Consider the following 27,972-nt stretch of genomic DNA (forward strand, 5'->3'; position numbering starts at 1 on the left):
TATTAAAGACATTTTATTTGTTATCTTTTATATTTCACAGTCAAGAAAAAAAAATAATTAAAAATAACTTGCACGGAGACAGGACATTAGACACAAGCAAGGATACTGTTAACGTTAAAGAAAGACTGTGCTCGAGGTGACTGCCCCCATTCTTGGCTGTGTGTATGTTGGTGGCCGCTGCTGAGCCTCTGAGGGAAGGCTGATGCTTTGGTGAAGTACCTCTGGAATCTGTATCCCAAGGCTCGAGGGACATTTCCAGTCCAGGCCTTCTAGTTGACATTAAGAAGGTCCTGCATTGCCAGTAACTGCTCCTCAAAAACTAAGAGACATGTCTCTTTCTGTCCCCTGGGTGTGAGGCCAGGTCACAAACTCCCAGCAGGGAAATGAAATCCCTATATTTGAGGAACAGAAGTAGCATCTCTGTTTTAACTTGCTAGAGGATGAACCTGAGCACCTTGAAGGATGGTATCTCCTCCCATTGCCTGGGACCTCCATAGCTGGTGTGTAAGAGTCTTCCAAAATTAGGCCACTTATCTGCAGTGTATCAACTCCAAGCAACATTCTTCTAGACTCTTCCAGGAGTGAATAATCCCAGGGAGCTTCCTTCTAGATAGGAAATTGTTATTGTTGCCCCACCAGGAAGAAAAACTAACCACTGTCCTGACTGGAGCAAATCAACTATCTTGCAAATGCTCACAGTATCTATATGCATTTAATTTCATAGGTACTTGGTTGGCAAACAAGCTGTATTCATTGTAAATAGTCACAACTTCCATTCGGAGAGGCTAGATGTTGGATGGAAGAGAAGTACCAAAGGCCAGATCTTCAAGGCTGCTCCCTTCTCCATCAGTCTTTTGAACATTCAAAATAAAAGCTCATATGAGTTGAGGGGCTGTAGATGGATCCAAATTCTTACAAAATTCTATACAAAATGAGAGAGGGGAGGGGAACTCTTAGAAAAGAAGTATTCTGACAGAAATGCATAAAAAAATTCAGTTTCATAAATGATTAACACTGTTTTAAAATATTATTTGAATAATATTATTCAAACAGCTCTTTATGCACTTTGGCTTATTTGATCTTTATCCTCTGAAGTAGGCTTCATTTAGTTCATTTCACAGATGAGTCAACTAACCCAGAGAAGTCAAATAACCTGTCAGAGATCACACAGCTCAGAGCAGGAAGGGCCAGACTGTGAACCAGGTCTGTCAGATTCTAAATCCCATGCGTGCTGCTACTGCTAAGTCGCTTCAGTCATGTCTGACTCTGTGCAACCCCATAGACGGCAGCCCACCAGGCTCCCTTGTCCCTGAGATTCTCCAGGCAAGAACACTGGAGTGGGTTGACATTTCCTTCTCCAATGCATGAAAGTGAAAAAATAAAATGAAGTCGCTCAGTCGTGTCTGACTCCTAGCGACCCCATGGACTGCAGCCCACTGGGCCCCTCCATCCATGGGATTTGCCAGGCAAGAGTACTGGAGTGGGTTGCCATTGCCTTCTCCAAACTGAGCCACTAAAGGCCTTTCTTCAGAGGCAATACTTGAAGTAAGCATTCCACCAGTGTGGAGAAAGGGAGGCTTGAGGTGAGTTCAATGGAAGGTTCACCCCAGGTAGGACCAACAGGCGTCCATGAGACATCCATTCTCGACTACTGCTAACTGGACCCTGTGTCCAACCCCACATGGCACACTTTGTGCAAATCACCCCTTCATGCACACATGAAACACTTAAGAGTCTGTGACTAAAGGAAAATCAACCATGAGATTTTAAAATAAAACGACTCAGATTTTCCCAGAATATTCAAAGTGCGTTAAGAATCTCAAAGGATGGCCCGTTCACCCGGGCCACCCACAGAAGCTGAGCTCAAACCTGGGAAGCGGGGATGCTGTGACCCCTTCCCCGGCCCTTCCCCCAACCTCCTAGGCCCTCCTTCTCCTCAGCCTCTTTACTTTTCTTCTCTCCTGCGATGCCTCACCCCTCCTGCTTCCTCTGTCTCCGCACTCTTCCTCTTTTAAACAAGCCTTTTTTCTCCTTGCCTCTTGGGTTTCCCCCTCCTCGTCTCCGGCCCTTCTCCTTTGCCTTCTGTCTTGTCACTCCTCCTTTCAGGAGTCTCCTCTGGCAGGCTTTCTCCTTTCAGTGTTTCATTCGGTCACACTGAGCAATGCCAGCTACAATTCTCTAATACAAATCTCAGGAGAACAAGCTATTCACCTTGAAAGTCCTCCCAAGGGAAAGAAAATATTACCAGCCTCACTTGTTACTTTAGAAATTGACCAGGTTGCCTTGTGGTCTGGGTGGGAAGGAGAAGAGAGATTTGCCTTTATGTGGGCTGGCTGGAAAGGACCCATGTAAACATGGTTCCATGCTTACAACCAATAGTCCTTCCCAGGCCAGACCTACATTGGGTCCTAGGGCCTTCAGCAGTCTAGGAATTACCATCACAACCACTGGAGTTATAGCCCAAGAAATGTATAAAGAGACCTTAAGGGTATCTGAATTAAGCTTCCCTTTTTACAGCTGAGGAAATAGATGGTAAGAGAAATTAAGTGGTGTGTCTAAAGTCACATATGGGACTTGCATGGTGGCTCAGATGGCAAAGCGTCTGTCTACAATGCGGGAGACCCAGGTTCGAGCCGTGGGTTGGGAAGATCCCCTGGAGAAGGAAATGGCAATCCACTCCAGTACTATTGCCTGGAAAATCACACGGACAGAGGAGACTGGTAGGCTACAGTCTATGGGGCCGCAAAGAGTCGGATACGACTGAGCGACTGAACTGAACTAAAGTCACATAGATGGTCAGTGTTAGGGACCAACTGGTGGCTAATTATAATAGCTTCCTGATGAAAAATAAAAAAGGTCTATGGGGAAGCCAGGCCTGCTGCTGATATAGTAGCCCAGTCCCAAGTCTGCCCTGGGGCATTTCACTTAACAAAGGCAAATAGAAAGCATATAATACTCACCTAATAGTCTGGTCGGGGTATGTGCCTTGTGTAGGGGTTCTCTGGCTGGTTGTCTCTGGGCAGGTTCACCTTGATCTTAGGGAAGATGCTCCCCTCTGCTCCTAGATTGCTAAAGCCAGTCTCCTTGAGTCTCAGATTTCTTGAGTCCTTCTCAATCAAGGTCTCTTCTTCCACATTCATGCCTTTGTTCTTTAACCTGTAATTGGTAACAGAAATTAGGATCTGACAATGGTGGCAAGTTCCTTGAAGCAAATGTTAATATTCTTTTTTCAATATTTAAATTTTTTTAATAATTTCAAATTTACATCCTAAGTTACCCCCACCCCCCAAAAAAATTACACAAAGCTCCCATACATCTATCACCCAGAGTCCTCAACTGTTAACATTCCTGAACCATTTAAGAATAAGCTACAGACCTGATGTCCATTACTGGTAATACTTCAGTACTTCATTCAGTGTAGATTCCCTGACTCTCCGCATAAGTTCCATGTAACCATCAAAACCAGAACATTATCCTGATCCAACATTACCATCTATTAATAATTCTGCCTGTCATATTACATTTTGCTAATAATGTTAGTATTCTTCAGTGTGCCTTTGAATTACTTATGGAAATGATAGTAAACGTTAAAGAAAAAGGATGATTTGTGATACAGTTTTTCATTCAAGCAAAGTCAATTCTATAGAAGCACCTCAATGAATAAGATGAGTTCAAGGCATGAAGGTCTTAAGGAGAAATAGAAGTTTCCCAGGATCTGCTGCGAGCCCTCAAGAACCTCAAATGTAAGCATTCAGTGCCAAGTGGAAGGATTTGAGGTGAGGGAGGCACTTGCCTCCCTGCCAGTTACTCTGATCATTACCCTTCTTTCCTTCTGGCCCACAGTCACCCACAGTGCTGCTCTGTTAGAGTGGGTGGTAGGGCCAGAGGCATCCATAAAGGCCACAGGGCAGTCCAAGGGTGACTCTCAGACACTGGGGTGTTGTAAAGGAAGATCCATTCACCTGCTGACCCCGATAGCCAGCACAGAGTTCTTCCCTGTGACAACACTCCTGTCTATGGTGGCTGAGAAGAGGCTCCCTTCCTTTGGGAGTGGGCAAGAAATTCTAATTCTTGGAGGGCTTCGGGAGAAATGAATCCAAGGCTGAGCTAAGAGCAAAACCAGGCTCTGCAGCAGGAAGAGGGAACTGAGAACCAAGGCTGTTCCGGGACACAGCTCTATTGCAGCCCCTGAGGGCCCTGGAGACCATGGCAGTGAGCCGGTCCACCATGGAGGAGGCAGCCTTGCTCCGGAGCTGAATGTCCTGGCCCCCCTCCCCCTGGGAAAGGGAAGGCCATGTTCCCAGTTCCCAGCTTGGCATCCTTGCAATCAAGTCTCTGGGGAAGAGTTAATAACAAAACGGAGTGAAAAGGAAAAAAAAAAAAGAAGAAACAAAATATTTTAGGAATGAAAACTATTTGTCCTCTCACATTACAGTGCAAGAAAACCTATTTGCCAAAATATAAGCTCTGAGCCAAATACTGCTTTTAAAAAGTAGCTTTTCATTTTTTTTTAATCAGAGTGACTCCTCACGTGGCACATCTAGAATGGAATAGATGATAGCATTCCATCCCTGTTAATGGAGGGAACTTTATCTAAATGTGGAGTGAATGAATGGATCCTACTTAAGTTTTGAAAAAGGGCACTTAAGGCACCAAACTGAAAAACACCATGCAGAGATAATGTTTCTACTTAAAACCCAGGAGGCTCAGCTGAGGTGTCCTTGTCCTAGTGTTAGTCACTCCATCACGTTCAACTCTGTGACCCCATGGACTGCAGCCTGCCAGGCTCCTCTGTCCATAGGATTCTCCAGACAAGAATACTGGAGTGGGTTGTCATGACCTTCTCCAGGGGATCTTCCTGACCCAGGGATCAAACCCAGGTCTCCTGCATTGTAGGCATATTCTTCATCATCTGAGCCACCAGGGATGTTAGGCTATTTGCCGTGAGATTCTGGGCAGGGGTGACTTGATGAAAATTATATTTGACAATATCAATGGAGTTAAATATTGCTAACAAAATAGTTTTTTGTTTGATTTTTTTTTTTTTTTTGAGCAAATAAAGGTTTATTGTAGGGCAAACAAGGAGAATGAGTGGCTCATGCTCAAAAACACCCAAACTACCCAAAGCATTTTTAATGACATCAGAAAACGGTTGCTATGTCACTTTATAGGCTTCCCTGGTGGCTCAGATGGTGAAGAATCTGCCTACAATGCAGGAGACCTGGGTTCAGTCCCAGGGTTGGGAAGATCCCCTGGAGAAGGGAATGGCTACCCACTCCATTATTCTTTCCTGGAGAATCCCATGGACAGAGGAGCCTGGCGGGCTACAATCCATGGGGTCACAAAGAGTCAGACACTACTGAGCAACTAACACTGATGTCACTTTATAGTATTAAGCAAAAACAAATCTCAACAAAAAATTTAAAAGCACAAAAGATACAAAATTGATTTTAAACAGTAGTCAAAAAACCTAGAAGGATGTATGCCAAAATGTTGGTTGTTTCAGGGTGGTGGGTTTTATGGGTGATTTTTTTATTCTGCTCCCTTACACATGTTCTATTTTCTTCAGTGAATCATGTGTAGCTCATAGAATCAGAAGAAAGTTCTGATGATAAAAGGTCAATGGTATTAGAGAGGTCTCGCCTTATTTTCCTTCTGTTGCCTGGGAAAGGCTGAATGTGTTTGGAAACCAGAGTGTAGTGCTGACGGCGCTGTGACCCAAGAAAGGGACACTTTGTCCCATACCTCATTGAGACGATGAGTGCAATCACCATGCCAAGAATGACGATGCCAGCAATGGTGCCCACGATCGTGAGGATCAGCTGAAATGCTGAAAGGGAAAAGAGAAGAGTAGGAACAGCTTCCCCCAAGCAGACGCCCCTGTCTACTGCACAGGTACCAGTATTCCCAGTGGTTTCTGGCCAAGAACACAATGGGGCTGTGGTCTGTGACCCCCCTTCCAGGGCCAGGATGAGTGGGTGGCTCACTTCCTTTAACCCTGTGTCCACCGTCACCCCCAACTGTGTCTTCAGAACTCAGTCAGAAGAGACAAACTTGCCAGAAGAAAGAAGGCCATAAACCCAAAGGAGGCCATGGTGGCAGGCCTTCCTGGGCTTGTAGGGAGTGGGATCTCACCTGAGGTCCACTCTACCTCCTTACCTCTGCTGCCTTTGCCTGCCGCCATAACTGATTTTGCTGATAAACTTAGGGGAACTAGGTTGGAGTTAAATTCGTGCCTAATAGAGGAGCCAGGTAAAGACTGGATGGGATTGGTGAGGGAAGAGTCTGGAGGTTCATTCCCACTCAGTCTCCTCTAGATCTGGTCTGTTTAGTGTTCCTGAGCACTTAAAATGTCGTCCTGATGTGGCATGTCAGTGTAACGTACACAGTGGATTTCAAACACATGGTATGAAGAAAAATGTAAAATATCTCTAATAATTCTTATATTGATTGCCTGCTAAAAGGATACTATTTTCCATATAGTAAGTGAAATAAAATTTCATTAAAAATCAATTTCACTTATTTCTCTTTACTTTTAAAATTTTACGTAGAATTTTTAAAATCTGAAATTAAGTTTGAAGTTCATGTTGTATTTTTATTGGTCAGTGCTGCTCTAGATCCCTTTGATTCTTCCTGCTCCATGACTCCCCTTTATGCCACCTCTAACTAACCAGGATGCATGGGGCCATTGATCATTAAGTCTGGAAAAAAGCCTCAAAGGTCATCTGAGCCAAACTTCTCATGTTATAGGTAGAGACACTGAAAGCCCAGAAGGAAGAAATGACTTATCAAACCCAGGTTCACAACAAAATACAGTAGAAAAGAAGAGCATTTCTAATCACTAACTTTGTGGCTGGCTGGGAAACTAACAGAAATATTTCCTTCACCTTGGGTCATTGATCCTTAGTTCATTATATAAAATTTTAAATATAATACAGCTAGTATTGTCCCAGTCTGGTGAGGGTAGGGCATGGGAGGGAACAAAGCAACTGAATTTACAACAACATATCCCAAACTTGGAAAAAGGGAAAAAATTGTTAAAAAACACTAGTAAAACAAAAAGATGATTTGAGTACTTAAATGTCTGGTTTCCAGTTTTGCTCCACTATTAATGTAAACATTTTTGGAATATACTGGTCTTTATCCTTTCTAGTAGCAGACAATGAATATTTAATCTAATGCAGGAAATGAATACAATGTTGGGACAACCTTCTTTGGCCTGGGACAAGTCCAGGGGTTCCAGCCCATCTCTTGGGCTGAGTTCTATTGTTTCCCATAGCTGAGAGGCTCTACCTATGACCTAAGGGTGGGCATGGACTGGCCTGACCCAGAAGACAAACTCCAGGCAGATTTTCTTTCTCTTCATGTCAGAGACTTTGGGGGACTGGACAGAATTTTGAATGTGGTCAATGTCTGTTTCTCAGAAGCTTAATAACAAAGGAAGACTTTTCTACTCACAGTCTTCACAGTTGATTCCACTGTAGCCAAATGGACACCTAAAATACAAGAAGGAAAAGGAAACTGTGGTAAAGAACCTTATGAAAGCAGGTCAGAGTTCCTACCCAACCTCCATGTCTTCCGTGCATCCTTCTTTCATTGTCTTCTCCCCGTTCTGTCTCCTCTTTCTCTTTTCTTCCTTATGCACCCCGATCTTCCAGGTAAGTACCTTTCATGGCTCTCGGGAAGATTGAGGGGGCATACAATGCTGTGTGGTTCCATTGGCTACCAGCTGAATGCTCCATCTTCAGAGCACGGGAGGATTCATTGGTTTGGGTGAAGATGAGTCCCAGAGGCCTAGCACTTAGTGGGACCCCTCAAGCTGGGAGACCACATGGCTCACTCTATTACTTATTTGCTGCCCTGTGAGCAGGGACTTGCCATTTATATTCTCTGAGCTTTAGTTTTGTCACTTGAAAATGGGGGAATGAATACATTCCTGAAGTTGTTATTTGAGAAGCGTTACCTACTGTAGTTCCCAGCACACAGATAAACGTTCAAAAATTGGTGGTGGTGGTGCTGCTGCTCTGAACCTTCTGCCAGTGAACCAACTTCCCAAACCTAAACTCATATGTACATTACAAGCTCTGTCCTTTTCACCTAGCCTTAGCTATGAAAAGACGAAAAGGGGGTGATTTCTCTTACTCTTGACAAATCCCTTGCTTATCTTCCTTGTAGCCTGGCAGGCATATGCAGTCAGCTGTCCCGTTGCTCTTCACTAGGCATTGCCTCTTGCTCTGTGCATTGCAGGTATCGGAACACATTGCTTCAAAAGAGAGTGATTTCTGGGTAATTTTCAGAAACAGCCTCTTCAACCCCAAAGTGACACATCACAGAATACAATTTTTCACATTGCTTTTTCTGGGTGAAACTAGGCGCTCAGTGGCTGTGAAGTGGTACGTGGACCTCTTCACCAGCTCTTACCCAAGGCCCCCTCCAGGCCCGTAGGATGAAAGCCAAAATTCACATCCCTCAGACTGAAATGCACATGGAGGCTTGAGCAGGAAAGTGTGTACTTCGTGAGAATGCAGAAGGAAAGGGGAAAGAGGTGAACCATTTGAAGCAGATGGAACACTTACCAACACACATAGGCATCTGTGGTTTTGGTCTCACCAGCCCGTCTTTGCACTCACATAGTAAGCCGTTGTCACAATAATTTTGGTCATTCGGTTTTTTACAACCATAGTAATCACACTGATCTTGCTCTGAGAGGCACAAATAATTCAAAGACATACTTAGCAAGACAATATGGATAAGCTAACTTGTGAAAACACCCCATTCCATTGTGGTCATCACTGCCTTTTAACACATTTTGGGATTCAACCAATGAAAATCCAAGATTCTGAAATTCAGCTCCCCAGTGGGTCTCTTCTGTAAATATTTCCTTATGTAATTCAATTAAAATTAATTCAATCCCATGCAATAGAATTCTGTTCAAATTCTCTTTTGTACCTAGCTCTTTGCTGGGTTCCACGAAGGACACAGTAGCTGCATAAGTTTTGGACCCCATCTTCGGAAAGTTACATGTTTATACCCTTAGGAAGTTGCGACCAGCAACTTGTAACACGGATTTTAAGTACAGTGGGAATTCAGGGGCTCAGATAGCTAAAGATAACATGGAGAAGGTGGAAATTGGGCTAAGTCTTGAAAGAGAGGAAAGATTTTAATAGTCCGAGGCAAAGTCTAAGTGCAGTAAACAAGGGATGGAAAGAAGGAAAGGATTGTTGTCTGGGAGTGATGGGACTGTACTTGGGCAGGGGAGAGGCAGGGAGGTGAGGTGGAAGAAAGTAGAATTCTTGGCTCTGCAGTTGATTGTCTGGAGGCTTTTTGTTCAATCATTTGAGTTTTGGTGGGTTCAAGGTGTCTTCCACCTGTGAAATGGGGCTAATGCAAGTGTCTACTATAGGAGACTCAACAAATAATCGTCCCGTGGTTCATTCATTGGTATAGCAGGGTTAGAAGGCTAGGTTAAGGCCACTGACTTTTATCCTACAAGTCTGAGAATCCATTGTAGATTCTAAGCAGAAGCATGGCCATGAGAAAACCACCTTTTAAGAATGTTAGTCTAGAAAAAGACTGGAAGGCATTAAGGACAAAAAGATGAATCTGAAATAGATTAGGGGGAGAGAATAGGAGCAGGTAGAAGAGATGTGGTTACTCTCTTCCAAACATCCCAAGCCTGTAACTAACCTTCCTTTACCACCTGCTGTTTGAAAATGCCTCTAAATAAAAACTCAGAGAAAGAGATTTTACAACTGTTGACATAGAAGACAGACCCTGTCTTTGCAGCTGAAATGAGAGAGCAACAACTTTTCTCTAAAAGTTTTGAGCTCTCCCTTCCACATGCTGGGCAGTTCGTGCTCCTGTGGCCATCTCCAGCTGGGATCATTTGAGACTCTGTTAATGTATCTGAGAGCACATGCCTGGTCTCAGAGTGGAGAGATGCTGAGAGGAGTTGTCAAAAAGAGCAGTTCTTAGAGCTGAGGCCAAATGGTTTCAAGTTGGCCAGGCTCAGAGCTAAGGCAGTTCAAGTACAGCCAAATGGGAGAACTGCAAAGGGAACCCTAACTTTATCTTGAAGAATGCACTGGATATATTCATTTGATGACCATTATGAGTGGTCCATCCCCAAGCTGATCGGGACTCTCAACTTCCTCACACTTGCTAGAAATCTCATCTAGCCAAAAGCAGGGTGTATAGTAAGGTTTTGTCTTGCCCTGCTGACAATTTCATCTTCCAGGCGGGTATAGCTATTCTGACTACATGAATTGCTACTCTGGACCAAATTCTGACCCCCAAGGAGAAGTTTATTGGCAGGTAGAAGTGACTGGCTCCTTGGAAGACAAGGACCAAGTGATAGCCAGAAACAGGAGTATGACTTTGAGAGAGTAAATGTTGTAATGTTCAGAAACGCTAAGGTGTAGTTCCATGGTATGAGACTCTGGAAGATGAAAACAGTTCAGGAAAGTAAGAAGCTTTGAAAATGTAATCCTAACTGTGTAGCTGTAAATGACCCTCAATGAGCTATTAAAAAAAAAAGTGGGAGAAGGCCAGGTAATTTAAAGAAACTGGCATGGTTTGCACAGGAAGTTCTCAGAGGAGAGATATAAACAAAATATAAAAAGAAAGTCCTGAAACCAAAGGTGGAAAATTAGAAGTATGACAGTCCAGAGTCCCAAATGAGCTCAGGCTTGTTACAAGCAAAACCCCAAACAACGACAACAAAAATCCAATTACAAAGAGCAAAGGGTTAAAAATAAAAAATGAGCAAATAAAGAGTGTGTGTGTTTTCCATGTCACAGGGGCTCATGGAAAAGGCCAGCCCTGGTTGGTGTGTTTATAAAACAGCAAAAGTGAACTGTTACAGCTCTCCTGCGGGCATGTGCATCTGCCTAAAGGGGAAACCGTGGAAGTAAAATTTTCTTTAAGCATTTGGAAAGCTGTAACTTGGTACAGAGCACTCCTGTTTCTGCCTTTCTTCATCTTTCCCAGTCCAGAGGCTATTTATCCAAGGCTACCTTCGAAGAAGAGGAAGAAACTAGTCAGTTTGATGACTTAGGGGATGGTTATAAATGAGCAGAAGTCAAGTGACTGGGGAAAGGGAGGGAGGAAGAAAGGATGGTTCAAAGAAAACTCAGAGATGTCTGTGGATTCAATTATCCAGTTCTTCTGGCCCCCTTCACAAGGAAAGTAAAAAATTTACTTCTATTTATTTATAATAGAAAATGTAGATAGGTCTTCAGGTAAATGTTGAATAAAATTATTTAATACTTACGGTCATATCCTGAAAAGTTACTTGAGGGTGCATTAATCGCCTTTATAATGGCATTTGATATGGTTGTCTCATTTTCCTTTGTACTTTCTGTAAAAATGTTTACTACTGCTACGTCAACACCCTGGTTACCAGCACGCATTTCAGATCTTGCTGAAGTGGATGCGCTAAAAATGAAATGAATCCATCACTTGATGAATTGAACTAAAGCATCACCAAATTGGTCTTCAGACCTCCCAGACTCTCAAATCTCTCAGAGTTAGTCCCAACCCATTTTTTTATATCCACAGTTGAGGCTCAAAGAGGGAGGCCTGGGGTTGCTATAAGATGGCCATTTATAGACTTAGAGATCTCTACTCAATATGCATTCAGAGGAAATCTAGGACTATAGTAAGGTCCTAGTGGAAGGCACTTAGAAAAATTGTGGACAATCATTACTAAGTGCCTGGATTGAACCAGAAGTAGAATCAGTGACATGTGAAACAGTAAGCTGCCATTTTCTTTAGAAAATCAAGAGTAGATCTCCCGATGAGCTGCAAAATCTCAGATTTCTGCCTTGAGAGAGACAAAGGGATATGTATTCTTTTCTGCACACAGAGAGAGCAGTAATCAACCATATTGAGTCTGGATCATGCCCAGAAAGGGCCCAGAAAGCCAGCAGGCAGCTTCAAAGTGTGTGTGTGTGACTAGGCCTGGGCACACCTGACCCAGAGGAGAACTGATCTCAAGAAAGGAGGGGCTGTGGGAAGCATCAGACGTGCACGCGTGCTAAGTTGCTTCAGTTGTGTCCAACTCTTTGTGATCCTGTGTACTGTAGCCCACCAGGCTCCTCTGTCCATGGGATTCTCCAGGCAAGAATTTGGAGTGGGTTGCCATTCCCTTCTCCAGGGGAATCTTTCCAACCCAGGGATGGAAACAGCATCTCTTTAGGTCTCCTGCATTGGCCAGGTGGGTTCTTTACCACTAGCACCACTTGGGAAGCCCAGGAAGCATCAGAATGTAATACCAAATCACATCACCTTGCTGCAAGCCATCCTAAGGGTCTTTCCCTCTCTCTAACTAGCACTACAGCTGGGGTCCTGAGATCGGCTGTGCCAAGTTCTAATTCTTTCATTTATCCAAAAAAAAAATCAAGTGATAAAACCACTGAGAGAGAAAAAAGAAGACTTTAAAAAACTTCTTCCCTCTCTGACTTGTGTCCATGTGTTTTTAAGACTCAGGATATATTTTTGCAGTCCTATTGTTTTTCTATACTCCATTCTGACTTTTGAATAAATACAGAAGTTTGAAAACACAGCCAACCCTACTTAGATAATGTTTGCAGCTATATGGGTTCTGTGGGACAATTCAGAAAATCCAAAACATGAACCAAATTCTGTTTTTAGGAATGATCACCTCAAAAAAAGGAGTACAAAAAGCAAAGTGGGCTTTAGAATCTTAAAGTTTCATGATTTGTTCATGGTAGAACTCAGAGGTAACAAAGGAAGGTACCAGGCAGTGAGAAAGGGGTACCTGGTACAAACTCGTCTTTATCAGTTGAAAGATGACCAGAGATCTATGGTATAATTTTGCAGTGGGGCTAGGAAAGAAATGCCATCCATAATTCATTCATCATCTGAAGAACCTACTAGCATACAGCTCAGGAGGCAAGACATTACTCATGGACGAGTTCAAGGAAAGGATGGAGTGGCCATGCACTCAAGTGACAAAAGGTTGTCATATACAGAACCAGGGGAGAAGACAATGGCGCCCCACTCCGGTACTCTTGCCTTGAAACTCCCATGGACAGAGGAGCCTGGTGGGCTGCAGTCCATGGGGTCACTAAGAGTCAGATACGACTGAGTGACTTCACTTTCACTTTTCACTTTCATGCATTGGGGAAGGAAATGGCAACCCACTCCAGTGTTCTTGCCTGGAGAATCCCAGGGATGGCGGGGCCTGGTGGGCTGCCGTCTATGGGGTCGCACAGAGTCGGACATGACAGAAGCGACTTAGCAGCAGTAGCATACAGAACCAGGGCGCTAGCTTCCAAGTTAAGAACCCAGAGATCTAGACCCAGGGGAGCCACCATCTTCTGTGGCCCAAGACCAGTCCTAACTTCCCTCAGCCTGAGTGTCCTCCTCTGTCCAAAGAGAGATTGGAGTGTAGGAGGAATTCTGGGGATCCTTCCAATTCCAACATTCGGGCAGTAAATAAAGAGCTTGGGGATTCCGAGGAGAGAGCACTGGTCTGGAGCCTAAGAAATGCCCTCTGAAGTGAGACTGAGGTCTATCTGCCCGCCACTGCCCCCAAGCTGGGGGAGTTGCTCCTCTCAGGACACTGAGTTCACAGGTAAGGTGTTGTCACCAAACACCCCTGGCTCCCTTTCAGTAACTTCCTAAAAATGGAAGGAGTGCCACAGTTTCAGGGAACCACTCCCCACCAAATGACTCCGTGGGACCAGCTCTCCATCACACTTGCAGGGTCCCCTATTCTGGAAGGCAAACAGATGGGAACCAATACATGTTGAAACTGACTACATGCCAGGTACTTTGCACAGGGAAGCTTTCCAACAGTATCTCATTTGCTCCCCACAGGGTTCTGGGAAAGTTGATCAGAGTAAACCAGATATACAGATTAGGTAACAAAATTCAGAGAGGTTAAAACACCCACCCAGTCACACAGAAATAAGGTGCCAAGACTGGGATTCAAGAAGAGGTTTGCCTACTACCTACTACTGTCATACCTCACTGTTCCTGCTTTTATCCAGTCATCCTGATGCATGAACTCCCTGTTGTCCCCTAAAGCAAGCCTAACACCCTTCAATGATGTATAGCCTTCAGTATTGTCTGCTGTGTCTCCAGCTTCCAGCCACTGTGTTGGGGCCCAGCCTCTCTGCCTGCTGCCTGTACCGTGCCTCCCGTTAGACTGCCTCCTGGCTACCAGTCACACGTGCCCCTTGCTCATCGCCAAGATCACAACTCACGACTTTTAGGGGATCTTCTCTTAATTCATCTTTTTCCTCAAAGGATTTGACAATGTTTATGAAGATAGATGTGATAATAAAACCACAGAAATATAAATACATTAGAGCTGCTTGTTCTGCACGATTCTGTTTCCCTTAGAGAGTTCTTTCCTCAGCCTGTAGCACTTGTGTATTGATATGCTTCAGAGAAGGCCAAGATGGAATCACTAATTTCTTGAGAATCCTCTACCTCTTTGGGTTTCCAAATAGCACACAGCCCTGGTCACCACATGCTGATACGCTCATTGCATGCCTGTTCTTACTGTAGAAAGAGCTCACGACAGGCCCTTCAGTGACCAGTCGTGTGACTGGGGACTTCCTGTCTGCCTCATTTCCCCCTTTGAAGGAAGAGATGGCCATGAACCATTCATTCTCCTCCAGGCCCCCTGGGATGCACATTCCAGGGAATGGCCAGGTGTGGTTTGTAGCCAAGGGATCAAACAGAACAAACAGATTCAGGTGATGTCCTGGACCATGTGAGCAAGTTGCTAAGTAGCCAATCACAGGGAACATCTTGCTATCCCCAGGCTACACTCTGCCCACCCAGGCCAGGGTCAATATGCATCTGAGTCAGGGCCCTTTGTGGTACTCAGACTGACCACCTCTTCTTGACTTGTGACTGGCCACCCTAGGACTTCAGTGCCATATGGGGAATGCAAGAGGAGACTAAAAGTTAGGGAACACAGCCTGCTTCCAAAGTACTCTGTCCACAGCAAACTTACCTTACTTTAACAATTACAGTCTGTCCGTATTCAGAATTGTTAAATGTATCTTTAAACTGTGGAGAAGAAGAACAGATTTAATAACAACTACAGCAAGGGGGAAAAGTAATAGTATATCTAGATTTTTAATATAAACCCATTTCTAAACGCATTTATGTAACACAGCAAATTTATTCTTTACATGTGCTCTAACACCTTTCAGTAATTTCTGCTTTAAAATAGGGTGATTCTGCTATAAGTCAGAGCTACCCAGGAAAAAGATGGAAACCTGAAGTGCTCAGTCAAATCAATACTCTTAAATATAGCGTGACTGACTTGTTTTCTCTTTTTGAAGTCATGTGAAGTTTTGCATCTTTGTTAGACTTTTCTATATGCATACTTCATACACTCATCAATTTACCCAAGGAAGACTTAAATGCTTACCTTCCCAAGGCATTATGCCAGAGACATAGATTACCAAGATGGGCAGACCCAGCCTATGATCAAGTTACACCATGTAACCTCAGATTATACCATGAAGCTGACAGAGGTAAGTGCCAGAGATAATACAATCTTCCATGGAAGTTCAAAGAAACGCTCTTCCAGTCTCAGAGCGCAAGACAGGGCTTCATAAAGGAAACGGGCCATAAAGCATTTCAGTAGGTGGCACGGGTCCAGGAAGTAGACAGAGGAAGGAATAGCTCACACCAATGCTTGGGAGCAGTGTGGCTCAGAAGACAGCTGAAGGGTCAAGTTTCTCCATTTGTCAGCATTTGCAAATTTTAACTTCTTTGAACCTCACTTTCTCACTGGGAAATTTGAGACAGCAGTAATTCCCACCGAATAGGGCTCTAATGTGTAGAAAATGAGATGGAATACATGATACATAGCTTTGTGAGCTGGAAGGGCTCCAGCACTGGTAGATCTTATTAGGCCTGAGTTGTGTTCTAAGAGCAGACAACTTTAGATACTTGTAAACAAGTGGCCAGAGATGAAACTGGGACCTCTGGCAGGTGTGAGGTGGAGGTAGGCTGGAGGTCCCAGCTAGAAGGTAAGTTATTTGATGCCAAGAATGGGTTCATTTCCTCTTATGATACCACCGATACCTGCCCATCCCCAACTTCCATCCCATAGCACTCAGCATAGGGCCATCTCCAGGAAACACTCAACAAACACAAGCTGACTGATGATTGAAGAAATTAAATGTGAAATCATAACCTTGGACATGTCTTCCTCTCTTTGGACCCCAGTCTTGATATTTATTACATGAATGTTGAACTGGGTTGGTGCAACTTTTTATAATTCAAGAATTTTATTATTTTCCCCCACACTTTAAAAGATCATGGCACCAGTGTAATTTTAAGAGATATTAAAACATTTCTCTTATTCTAGTCAAATTCAAATAAATTTGATACTCTAGTTAAGGCTGAGCAGCCTTGTATCCAGAATATGTCTCTATTCCTTTTAATTCTTTTAAATATCAGAAAGAGCTAGTATTTCTGTAAACCATCAGAGCACTGCGAGTCTACGTAGGATCAAGTTCATTGGATGACCTCCAAGGTTCTATCCAGCTCCACTGTTGACCATTGGCCATTTACATTTCTTAAATCTCAAAAAAAAAAAAAAAAAAAAGATTGCAAAATTAGCATCTGGCATAGGAAAAAGGCTTTCCTTTTCTTTTTTCCTTCTTCCAGGTCATCCTTCGAGGATTTGAGGATATACACTTATTGATCTGAAGGGCCAAAAGGCTGGGCATGGTGGCAGGAATTATGCAAACAGGCCTGCCAGGCCCCCACTGCACAACAGAGCCAGCAGGGGAGAAGCAGCAGCCCTGAGGGTCAGGCAGGACTGGGTTCAAATTCCTCGTCCTCACTCATCAGCTGGGTGACCTTCGGTCAGTTTATTTAGCCTTCCTGATCCTTGACTACCTACCTCATCTGTTAAACAGTATCATAGTACCATCTTCCCCATGTGGCTACTTTGCGAATTAGAAATATACATAAAATGCCAGGTACAGCATAACAGGGAAACTTCAAATCCCTATGCAGCCTGTCCACTTGGATCTAGCTGGGGACAAAATAGACCCTGAGAGGCTTCTCAGGGCCTGAGCTGGCACTGCCCCAGCTACATGGTCTGCTAAGAGGACATTAAAGAAAGTAAACTGTCTTTCTTATCCTATCTCCAGGAGTTGCAAAGGAGTTCTGGTGTATCCCTTTAAGATTAAAAGTTTCTTGGATATTATAAAGTGCTCTATCCCCTCCCTGGCACCTCTGGGACCATCAAGATCTGACTGCACAAGTCACTAAACTAGTCTCTGAAGACCAGGGGCCTAGATCTGTAGCAGGAAAGGCTTCTGGACACTCATATACCCAAATCATGTTGGGAAATGCAGTGGCCACAGTGGCCAGTGCTCAGTAAAGCCACATGAGACAGCTGAAGGATTTCCTAGAAATGGAAACACCGGTGTTGCTTATCCTCAATGTGCCAAATATCATCTGAGCAGGAAATTGGACTGTAGATCCAGGGTAAGAAGCTAAGTCACGGCCAGCAGGCCACTCATGCACAAGAGGTAAGGCAAAGGGGCTCAGGCAAGCCTGGGATACAGCAGACACAGCTTTTATCACAGCAGTGCCAGCCACCGGCTGTTTGGTCATGAGCACGTGCTCTCCCTGGACTATCTGTAAGATCATTTGGATAATATTTTTTCATGTTTTAACAATTCTAATAACAAAACTCTTTTATAATTATGTAATTTCAAATGTAAACACACTGTCATAGAGTAAAACGTTAATTTTTTTTCAAATTTGTATAAAATGCTTTATTGGTTTCTTTAAAAACACAAAAACCATAAAGCGCGGTAGCTTCTACTGTAGAGCCTCTAATCTAATCAAATTTCATTTGAAAACTGAGAAGACAAGATTAAGAGTTAAAGCATCATGCCAAAAGCACACACTACTAATAAAACACACAACTCTGACAAACCTCACATTCATCCTCATGCCGTACTCCAAGGATCTTTGACATCTTTTGATTTTTGACTTAAAAGAGGTGTGTTTATCTTCTTTACATAATTTTTAATCTGTCGCTAGATGCTGTTATTCTGTACTTTGTGGTCCATTTTCATGCCACCATGCTTCGTGGGCCCCCATTAAGACATTCGTTTTTTAAAGTCTTTCTCCACCTAGAGTTCTGAGATATATTCCCAACCTAATATTTTTCCTTTCAAAACTAAATTTTGAGAAACACTGGCTGGACACCGTCTCTGAGACCTTCCAGACCTTCCTGACATATGTGGTTCCAGAATACAGATCTCCATCTCCTCCATGTCTACACACTCACTCACAGTAATCAACATGAAATGAAATTGTTGTTCACTTTGACCTTTTTGACAACGGGATAAAGAAGTAATGTTTATTAATTCAGATGGAGTTCCTCCTCCAGACATTAAAGAAGCCAGACTATGTATGCCAAAGGAAAAAATACAATTTTTCAATTTTTTTCTCTTCAATTCTATGGAAATAATTTATTTTAAAAGAGCATTACATTTATCTGCCCATTTAATCAGCCTCTGTAAGAAAGAGTATGGCATGGCTAGAAGTGGCTTTGAAGGCCCTTGGCTGTGCCTCGTATTACCTCTGGTTGCGGGATCACAGGGAGGCCCCCAGGTCCTAGAGGAAGAGCCCAGGCACCAAGGAGGCAGTGGCACTGGGAATTTGGAACAGCTACTGTTTACAGACCAATAAGGGTACATTTCACTGTTTGAAACACTGGGATAGCTGTACCAGCCTGTACCACCCAAATGCCAGTCTATACAAGTCAGTGTTAGAATAAAGAATATTTATAGAGGAAGGATGTTTGGAAAATACTTACAAATGTAGTAACTTGAATGTATAAATTCTGATATGCCTCAGAAGCTTTATTTTCAAGTTCAGATGTGTATGATATTTTGACCTTAATTGTACCAGGGAATATCTTTCCTGAAATTTAAGCAGAATCCTTCTGTGATATTCAATGCAAATAAGGTCCATTTTGCTTAAAGCATAGATTGTTTTTAAATTCTAAACATTTTGATACTACAGTAATTCTGGAAATATGAAAAACATTACCCCAAACCCAACCTAACCTATCACAATTATTCTCATTTTGGTATATTTCTCCCAGCTCTTTTGTGTGTGTGTAGGTGTCTAGTTTGTATCATTATAATTGCAAGTTTATATCATGAGTCTTCTTTACTGACTCTTAATAGTAAACATTTTTCCAAATCATTACTAAGTCTTCATAATTATCATCTTAAATGCTATATAATATTCTATGAAACACATCTTTCCTTCATTGATGGAGTCACTCTTTGTTTTCAATGCTTTTAATTATTCAAAAGGAAACAAAGTTTGCACAAACATCTCAATGCACAAAACTTTTCTATTTTTGGGGTCATTCACTTACAGTGGATCCCCAAAATGAGATTACTCATGCTAACAACAGGAACAGCCATTTGGCCTTGGGGATATCTCTAATCCCTGTGCCAACACAATACATTCATTTCCAGTGCAGTTGGCAAGAAGGGATATTTCTTTTTCATGAAACAGACAAAAACATATAGCTCAGGAAACAGCCTTGGACTTTTATAGCACCCAGCTGATCTAACCAAAAAAGTGTAGTGTCAATTTGCTCTTAAAGTCCATTTCCAGAGCTGAGAAGTTCTTAAGTCTCCAAAACTAAGATTTGGTGTTATGGTACAAGCAAATCCTATGACAAAAAAAAAACCAAAGCCGAAGTCAGAGACCAGGTTCCTGGCTTGTCTGACTCTGTAGCTTTAGGAAACCACCTCGTCTTGCATCAGTGTCCCCATGTAACAGCACTGCTTTGTATTCCTGCAGTCTTTGTGGTTTTACACACCCACATCTCTCATTTTACACACGTACCTTTCTACACCTATCATTTTCATTTTGACCCCATGGCACTGATCCTTCAACCAGATAAAGTGAAGGGACCCATTCCCTGCCATACTTCTAGAACTAGTTCACATATCTGAATTGGTCCATCTCCTCTCCCACTAGGTTCCACTGAGATAAAGGCAAACTTTTTTTCTGCTTGGCTGGCCTTTGTTGCCTGCACATTTTCTTCTCCTTTTAATATTCCAGAAGCTCTTTTCATCATTATTTTAAGTTTTCTATTCCCTTTAGGCCTGAGATGCACATTCCCATTGTTCAGCCTTTGTAACTCACCTTTATTGCATGTGGAAGACTTATAGTAATATCCTTCTGAACACAGGCAAAAATAATAACTGAGCAGATTAACACACGAACCATCCTTACATGAATCCTCTTTGCAAGGTGTGCTGGGACCTGAGATACAGTAGAAAGAGATTAAAAATCTACAAGTGACAACAAATAACACCTGGAAATATACTTTTAAATCTTCACGTCTCCCTCCTGGGCACTTTCTATTACTTGGCTGTTACGCCATGGTATACCCTTAGAACAGCTAGAAACAAACACATATTTTCTTATGTCTCTAGGAAGATTGTTGCTAAAATTCTAGAGCCAAGCACTTGTCAATAGTAAAGGTCAGAGGTTAGTGAGTAACAGTCTGCTCAGAAAGAGATCCCAGTGTTCTAATTCCAAGGAGTAAGGAAATACTTTGGATTTCACAGATCCTCCAGAACTTTGATGTCTGCTCCTCTAATACTAGGTGGGGTGCTCCAAAATCATTTTAGAGAAAGCACCATATTTTTTTCGGAAGATATGAATGACTGACTTACAGGGAGGACCAGGCAAAAAACTACCCGCCACCCAAAACTAGATATTATACTCTGGTTAACATACATGGTATACAGACCTATGAGGAAGGGGAAGGGAACAACGTGGATTAACTCAGTAAAAATTCTAAGAGGAAGTGATGAAGGGCCACTCTACTTTCTGGCTTTCCGAGTGGATGACTGAATAAATGGTGAGAAGAATATTACCATGGTTTCTACACCACTGCTGAGGATTCCTAGATCAGACAGCGTGCAGCATCTTTTCTATCTTTGGAAAACTGACGGGATCCGAGAAGAGAAATCACCAGTTAGCCAAATGGCGATCTTGGCTAGCCATTTCCCTCTGTCAAATGAAATGATTCTGAGCTTTGATTTCAGAATAGGTTGAATGACTGACAAACTTCAGAGCTGTCTTAAAATTCTTATGGTTCCATAGGTGGAAATCGTTGCTTAAAAAAAAAACTACATATAAGGTACAATGTATATAACATGGTCTCTTTTTTATTGAAGTATAGTTGATCTACAATGTTCGTTTCAAGTGTACAGTATAGTAATTCAGTATTTTTGCAGATTATACTACATTAGAAGTTATTACAAAATAATGGCTATAATTCCCTGTGCTATATAATATATCCTTGTTGCTTATCTCTTTTATACATAGTAGTTTGAATCTGTTAATCCCATATTCCTAATTTGTCCCCCTCCCCTTTGGTGGTTTGGAGAAGGCGATGGCACCCCACTCCAGTACTCTTGCCTGGAAACTCCCATGGACGGAGGGGCCTGGTAGGCTACAGTCCATGGGGTCGCGAAGAGTCAGACATGACTGAGCGACTTCACTTTTACTTTTCACTTTCATGCATTGGAGAAGGAAATGGCAACCCACTCCAGTGTTCTTGCCTGGAGAATCCCAGGGACGGGGGAGCCTGGTGGGCTGCCGTCTATGGGGTCACACAGAGTTGGACACGACTGAAGTGACTTAGCAGCAGCAGCAGCAGCAGCATAAACTTTAACCCCATTTAAGCTATTTTTTCTATAACTATGGGCCTAATTCACTTTTACTAAAAAATAAAATAGTGCTAGTGAGGAATTCTCATACTGGTGGGAATATAAATATAAAGCATAGCCATTTCAGAAGACAGGTTGGCAGTTTCTTACAAAACTAAATATATGACCCAGCAAGTGCAAGTTTTAGTATTTACCCAATATAAATGCTAAGTATTCACTTAGTATTTAGCAACCTTTTTCCACTCAAAACCCTGCAAATGAATACTTAGAGCAGTTTTATTCATAATTGCCAAAACTTGGAGGCAATCAAGATGTCCTTCAGTAGGTAAGTGAATAAACAAACTTGTACAGCCAGACAATGGAATATTATTCATGTTCAAGCCTTGACAATCAACATGGCGGAATCTTAAATGCATATTACTAAATGAAAGCAGCCTATCTGAAAAGGCTACATACTGTGTGATTCCAACAACATGACATTCGGAAAAAGGCAAAACTCTGGCAACAAAAGATCAGCAGTTGCCAAGGGTTAGCAGGGAAAGAGGGGTGAATAGGCAGAGCGCAGCAGATTGTTAGGAAGGTGAAAATGGTCTTTATGATGGACACATATCATTCCACATTTGTCCAAACCTATTGAACACACAACACCAAGAGTAAACCCTCAGTAAACTGGACTATGACGTGTCAGTGTAGATTCATCAGCTGTCACAAATGTACCCTCTGATGAGGAATGTTGATAATAAGGGAGGCTGTGCAGGTATGGGGGCAGGGAAATATGGAAATCTCTCTACATTTCTCTCAATTTTGCTGTGAATCTAAAACGTCTCTAAAAAATAAATTCTATCTAAAAAGAATATTTTTAAGAGTAAAAGAAAAAAACAAAACAGGCTACCTGGACGTAGGAGGCATAGGGCATGCAGTATCTCACAAACAATAAGGGCAAGCTCTCTAACAGGGTGTTAACTGATATTCTAAGTAAAGTCAATGGCTTTTCAACAAAGCCTTAACCACATTGCAAGGATAATTTGGAAAAGCCTAGGGAAGAAGTCGAGTGCAGCACCATTTTGGATATACTGGTCAGATAACTCCCAGTGTGGCTTTCTCCTTGGCAATAAAGGACAGACTCGGTAGCATTTCTGTGTGCCAGGAATAAAGTCACAGGATGTTACAGTGGGAAAAGGATTTTGTGGCTATTTAGTTCAATCATCTCTTATTACAGGTGAGTATGTTGAAGCCAAAAGAGAATTGGTTTGGCCCATGCCTCACAGTTAGTATAGGGCCAGAACACAAGAAGGCTGCCTTACTCTGACGGAGGGTCTACTGCTGCTGCTGCTGCTAAGTCGCTTCAGTCATGTCCGACTCTGTGTGACCCCATAGACGGCAGCCCACCAGGCTCTCCTCCCCCTGGGATTCTCCAGGCAAGAACACTGGAGTGGGTTGCCATTTCCTTCTCCAATGCATGAAAGTGAAAAAGTGAAAGTGAAGTCACTCAGTCGTGTCCGACTCTTAGCAACCCCACGGACTGCAGCCTACCAGGCTCCTCCGTCCATGGGATTTTCCAGGCAAGAGTACTGGAGTGGGTGCCATTGCCTTCTCCGGACAGAGGGTCTAGGGAAGCAGAAATGGCATGGAAAAGCTCCCTTTCCTGACTACAGGAGAACTGATTGTGTAGCTGTTCCAAACATGAAAGAAGATTGGGAAGCAGGTTTCAGTGCACCCTCTGGCTCCATTTCCTTAATCATTTATTTCTTAGATCTACCAAACATTACTGAGGAAGCCAAAAGAATAATGTATAGGAAGATATCAACTTGCTCTTTGACCCTGGGCAAGTGGCTGCCCTTACTGAGCCTCAGTCTCCCTAACTGAGAATAACAGGGTTTATCTAGATCCTTTAAACATAGGTTACAAGACTCTTTTAGACCAGGGGTTGGAAAACTATGACTCATAAGCCAATTCTTGCCAGTCCTCCTCTGTTTTGTAAACTAAGTTTTATCAGTACACAATCAGCACATTCATGTGTCCATGGCTACTTTGATGTTAATATGGCTGAGTGGGGTAGTTGTTTAACAGATCTTATTATGGCCCACAAAACCTAAAATATTTATTAGTTTGCCTTCACTGGTAAAGTTTACTGACCTCTATTCTATACCAAACTTTGGCAAGAAGTTTGGCAAAGAAGCAAGTGTTTCCTGTCTCAATAACTTAGGTGGGAGGTCAATTTTCATCTCTTAAACAGTATCCCTAAACATCCGTCCTTTGGACCATGGCTCTGGTAATATCACCTGTTTTCAATAACATTTGATGAAGAATCAGGGTAGAACTGACTCATTTCTTCAGTAGACCGAGGATCTAGTAGTGGGGCTAGAGATTTCATCAGTGCTTATTAGCACCTGACCTCAGAGAAAAGAAACTATTTCCAAAAATCTCCTAGGGAGAGGGAAACTGCAAAAGTAGCTTTCACAAAGTCCAAGTTTAAAAAATTTTCCACATCTGGCAAGTAGCTTGAGGAAAGAATAGAATGGAACTGCAGGTAATCTTTTAGCATCTCTGCCATCACTCTTAGCCTGTGTGACCCAGACTTTTTAATTCCAGGGTTTTATATCCAAGGACACCTTCAGTTCAGTTCAGTCGCTCAGTCATACACACTTCCCTTCTCTGGCAGAACGCACATACTTACCGTCCTTCACAATACTGTGACTCCTTAGTGAGGAGATTTGAGGGACTTGCTCTTACCTGGAGTACGTATGGTAGAAGTAGACATATTCGAGGCGTTAGCAGGAATTGTACTACCTGCGGGAGAAGTAGGTGTACTCGTAGCAGTGTTAGGAGTTGTTTTTTCTGTGGTAGAAGTAGGTGTACTTGTGACGGTAGAGGTTGTAGTAGCTGTGTTAGATGTACTTGTGACGGTAGGGGTTGTAGTAGCTGTGGTAGAAGTAGGTGTACTTGTGACGGTAGGGGTTGTAGTAGCTGTGGTAGAAGTAGGTGTACTTGTGACGGTAGGGGTTGTAATAACTGTGGTAGAAGTAGGTGTACTTGTGACGGTAGGGGTGGTAGTAACTGTGGTAGAAGTAGGTGTACTTGTGACGGTAGGGGTGGTAGTAGCTGTGGTAGAAGTAGGTGTACTTGTGACGGTAGGGGTGGTAGTAGCTGTGGTAGAAGTAGGTGTACTTGTGACGGTAGGGGTGGTAGTAGCTGTGGTAGAAGTAGGTGTACTTGTGACGGTAGGGGTGGTAGTAGCTGTGGTAGAAGTAGGTGTACTTGTGACGGTAGGGGTGGTAGTAGCTGTGGTAGAAGTAGGTGTACTTGTGACGGTAGGGGTGGTAGTAGCTGTGGTAGAAGTAGGTGTACTTGTGACGGTAGGGGTGGTAGTAGCTGTGGTAGAAGTAGGTGTACTTGTGACGGTAGGGGTGGTAGTAGCTGTGGTAGAAGTAGGTGTACTTGTGACGGTAGGGGTGGTAGTAGCTGTGGTAGAAGTAGGTGTACTTGTGACGGTAGGGGTGGTAGTAGCTGTGGTAGAAGTAGGTGTACTTGTGACGGTAGGGGTGGTAGTAGCTGTGGTAGAAGTAGGTGTACTTGTGACGGTAGGGGTGGTAGTAGCTGTGGTAGAAGTAGGTGTACTTGTGACGGTAGGGGTTGTAGTAGCTGTGGTAGAAGTAGGTGTACTTGTGACGGTAGGGGTTGTAGTAGCTGTGGTAGAAGTAGGTGTACTTGTGACGGTAGGGGTTGTAGTAGCTGTGGTAGAAGTAGGTGTACTTGTGATGGTAGTAACTGTAGTAACTGTGGTTGCAGTGCCAGTTGGGTTCGCGGCTGGAAGAATAAAGATACCAAGTTTCAGAAGACAAAACACTGAACACATAGTGCAGTTGCTATTATTTAATATTAATTAGTACCTAATCCATTTTTTCCTGAAAAAATAAATGTAGTGCACTATATTAAAAATAAAAATACATGACTACTTCTTAAAAAACTGACACAAATTAAAAATTAAACAGACAAAACTGGAAAAATGTTACTAGGGAGTTCTCTGGTGGTCTAGTGGTTAGGATTCTGGGCTTTCACTGCCATGGCCCGGGTTCCATTCCTCATCAGGGAACTGAGATCCTACAAGCTGTGCATGATAGCAAAAAAAAAAAAAGTTACTGAAAAGTACAATGGCAGTTGGTCTGTTAGCTCAGCTGGTTAGAAAAATATGAGGTAAATATCATTTATTACATTAATTGTTATAAATTATAATTTATTAATATAAACTATTAATTATGTGTTAATATCAACATATCCTATTATTATGAGATGTAATATCATTTATGTCTGTAGTTGCAGAACTGTCAATCTGAGTTTAATATTCCTCAGAGTGGTTCTCAGTGAGGACAATTTAAAATGCCACAAGGGGACGCTGTTTACCATCTGGAAGCAGCTTCCTTTTGTCCTTACAGTTCATGGCAATTATCCCTATTTTCAATTACAGGACATATTAGTTGAGGGATGGTAGAGAAGGGGGTATGTTTAAAGAATGATGACAAATACCCCATTAAGGTATTTAATGTATCAAACTTCTTTCAAGATGTTTTCTAGTGATGTGTACCCAATTCTTAATTCTAGACACAGAAACTTTTTAAAGAGTAAGATGAATAGAGATAATCTTTGCCCTAAGGGCTATGGTAATCATCAAAGTCACCTTTTTTCCACTCTTAGGAATCCCTGGACACATGAAGTAGTAAACTCTTGAGTGAGTGAAGTTGCTCAGTCGTGTCCGACTCTTTGCAGTCCCATGGACTGTAGCCTACCAGGCTCCTCTTTCTATGGAATTTTCCAGGCAAGCATACTGGAGTGGGTTGTCATTTCCTTCTCCAGGGGATCTTCCCGACCCAGGGATTGAACCCAGGTCTCCTGCATTGCAGGCAGATGCTTTACCATCTGAGCCACCTGCTGCTGCTGCTGCTGCTGCTGCTAAGTCACTTCAATCATGTTCGACTCTGTGCGACCCCATAGACGGCAGCCCACCAGGCTCCGCCATCCCTGGGATTTTCCAGGCAAGAACACTGGAGTGGGTTGCCATTTCCTTCTCCAATGCGTGAAAGTGAAAGTGAAGTCGCTCAGTTGTGTCCGACCCTCAGCGACCCCATGGACTGTAGCCTTCCAGGCTCCTCCGTCCATGGGATTTTCCAGGCAAGAGTACTGGAGTTGGGTGCCATTGCCTTCTCCGAATCACTTTTCTAGAACCCTTAACTGTCTCCAAGAGCTCTGAGAATGATGGTCAGTTTAAAAGAAATAATTAAAAGAAAAGTTTTAGTAAGGAAGCTATTCCTAAACCTTTGGATATAGAAAACTGCTGAAGATGCTATCAGATTTCCCCTTGGGTCTGGACACCCCTGGATGGTAGAATCTGGCTCTTCACCTTGAACAGGGCTTGGTTTAACCAGTCAGTCATAGGCAAGTGTCCTTCCAGGAACAAGAGAACAGTTGACCAGCTGGCCATTTTGACTGCTGCTACCCTCACTTATCAAGGGCTTACCTGTGCCCAACTGTGTCTGTGGAACAGATATGAGCATCAACATTTGACAGAAGTGCCACCAATACTCAGAGGATTAAGGGATTTGCCCAGAGGTAAACGCTAATTCCCAAGGATAAGGGGCAGAAAACTCTTGATGCCACATTCAGGGATTAAACCAGGTCTGTGCTCTGCATTAGGACCCAAATGACATTTGGGGGTTAAAGAGGAGATTCTAGGGCACTGAACTACTAAATTGCTCTTGTCTGGCCTCAGGACTTTCAAGGGCAAATCTCAGGCTCTCTGAACCCCAAATCCTAGTCCAGAAATTTCTTTTCACTACTGTTCTATCTGCCTTCGTCACAGACTGAAATGCCTTGTGCCTTTGAGCCCCCAGGAAACTTCATCCACAACACAGTCCACCTAATGGGGCAGTGGGAATTAGTAGCTTAAGCCTGCTGATTCTATCTCAGAGACAACAAACAGGATTAAAGGAATGAAAAAATTTTAAGTGTTCCTTACCTAAGGCTTGAAAAAGGAGGGCAAGAAGAGCAAGGAGAGCGAAGGCTTTCATTTTGGATGTTCTCGCTAGGTAATCCAGGAAGGAAATGATTTGCCTCCAGCTACCTTTCTTTTAAACTCTCTCTCAGGTTCAAAGTCTAGTCATCAACTGACGTCAAACCTAACAGAGGCAATTACTAGTTAGGGTTTGGTCGTATAACATAGGTCTCTCTCGAGCTTTTGAGA

At 42.9% G+C, this 27,972-nt stretch overlaps 1 protein-coding gene across 1 annotated transcript; it reads right to left on the reverse strand.

Moving 5' to 3' along the window:
• On the reverse strand, positions 1–27,972 carry MUC13 (mucin 13, cell surface associated). Its single transcript, XM_027536469.1, has 12 exons — positions 27,748–27,972; positions 24,471–25,544; positions 20,200–20,319; positions 18,845–18,951; positions 14,996–15,051; positions 11,273–11,436; positions 8,577–8,702; positions 8,143–8,263; positions 7,459–7,496; positions 5,746–5,830; positions 2,961–3,156; positions 1–922 (listed from the first exon to the last, which is right to left on the reverse strand). The coding sequence occupies exons 1-11, from the start codon at positions 27,797–27,799 to the stop codon at positions 2,961–2,963; spliced, it is 2,139 nt and encodes a 712-aa protein (XP_027392270.1). The 5' UTR covers positions 27,800–27,972; the 3' UTR covers positions 1–922.

This window comes from Bos indicus x Bos taurus, chromosome 1, assembly GCF_003369695.1.
Source record: "Bos indicus x Bos taurus breed Angus x Brahman F1 hybrid chromosome 1, Bos_hybrid_MaternalHap_v2.0, whole genome shotgun sequence".
NCBI lineage: Eukaryota > Metazoa > Chordata > Mammalia > Artiodactyla > Bovidae > Bos > Bos indicus x Bos taurus.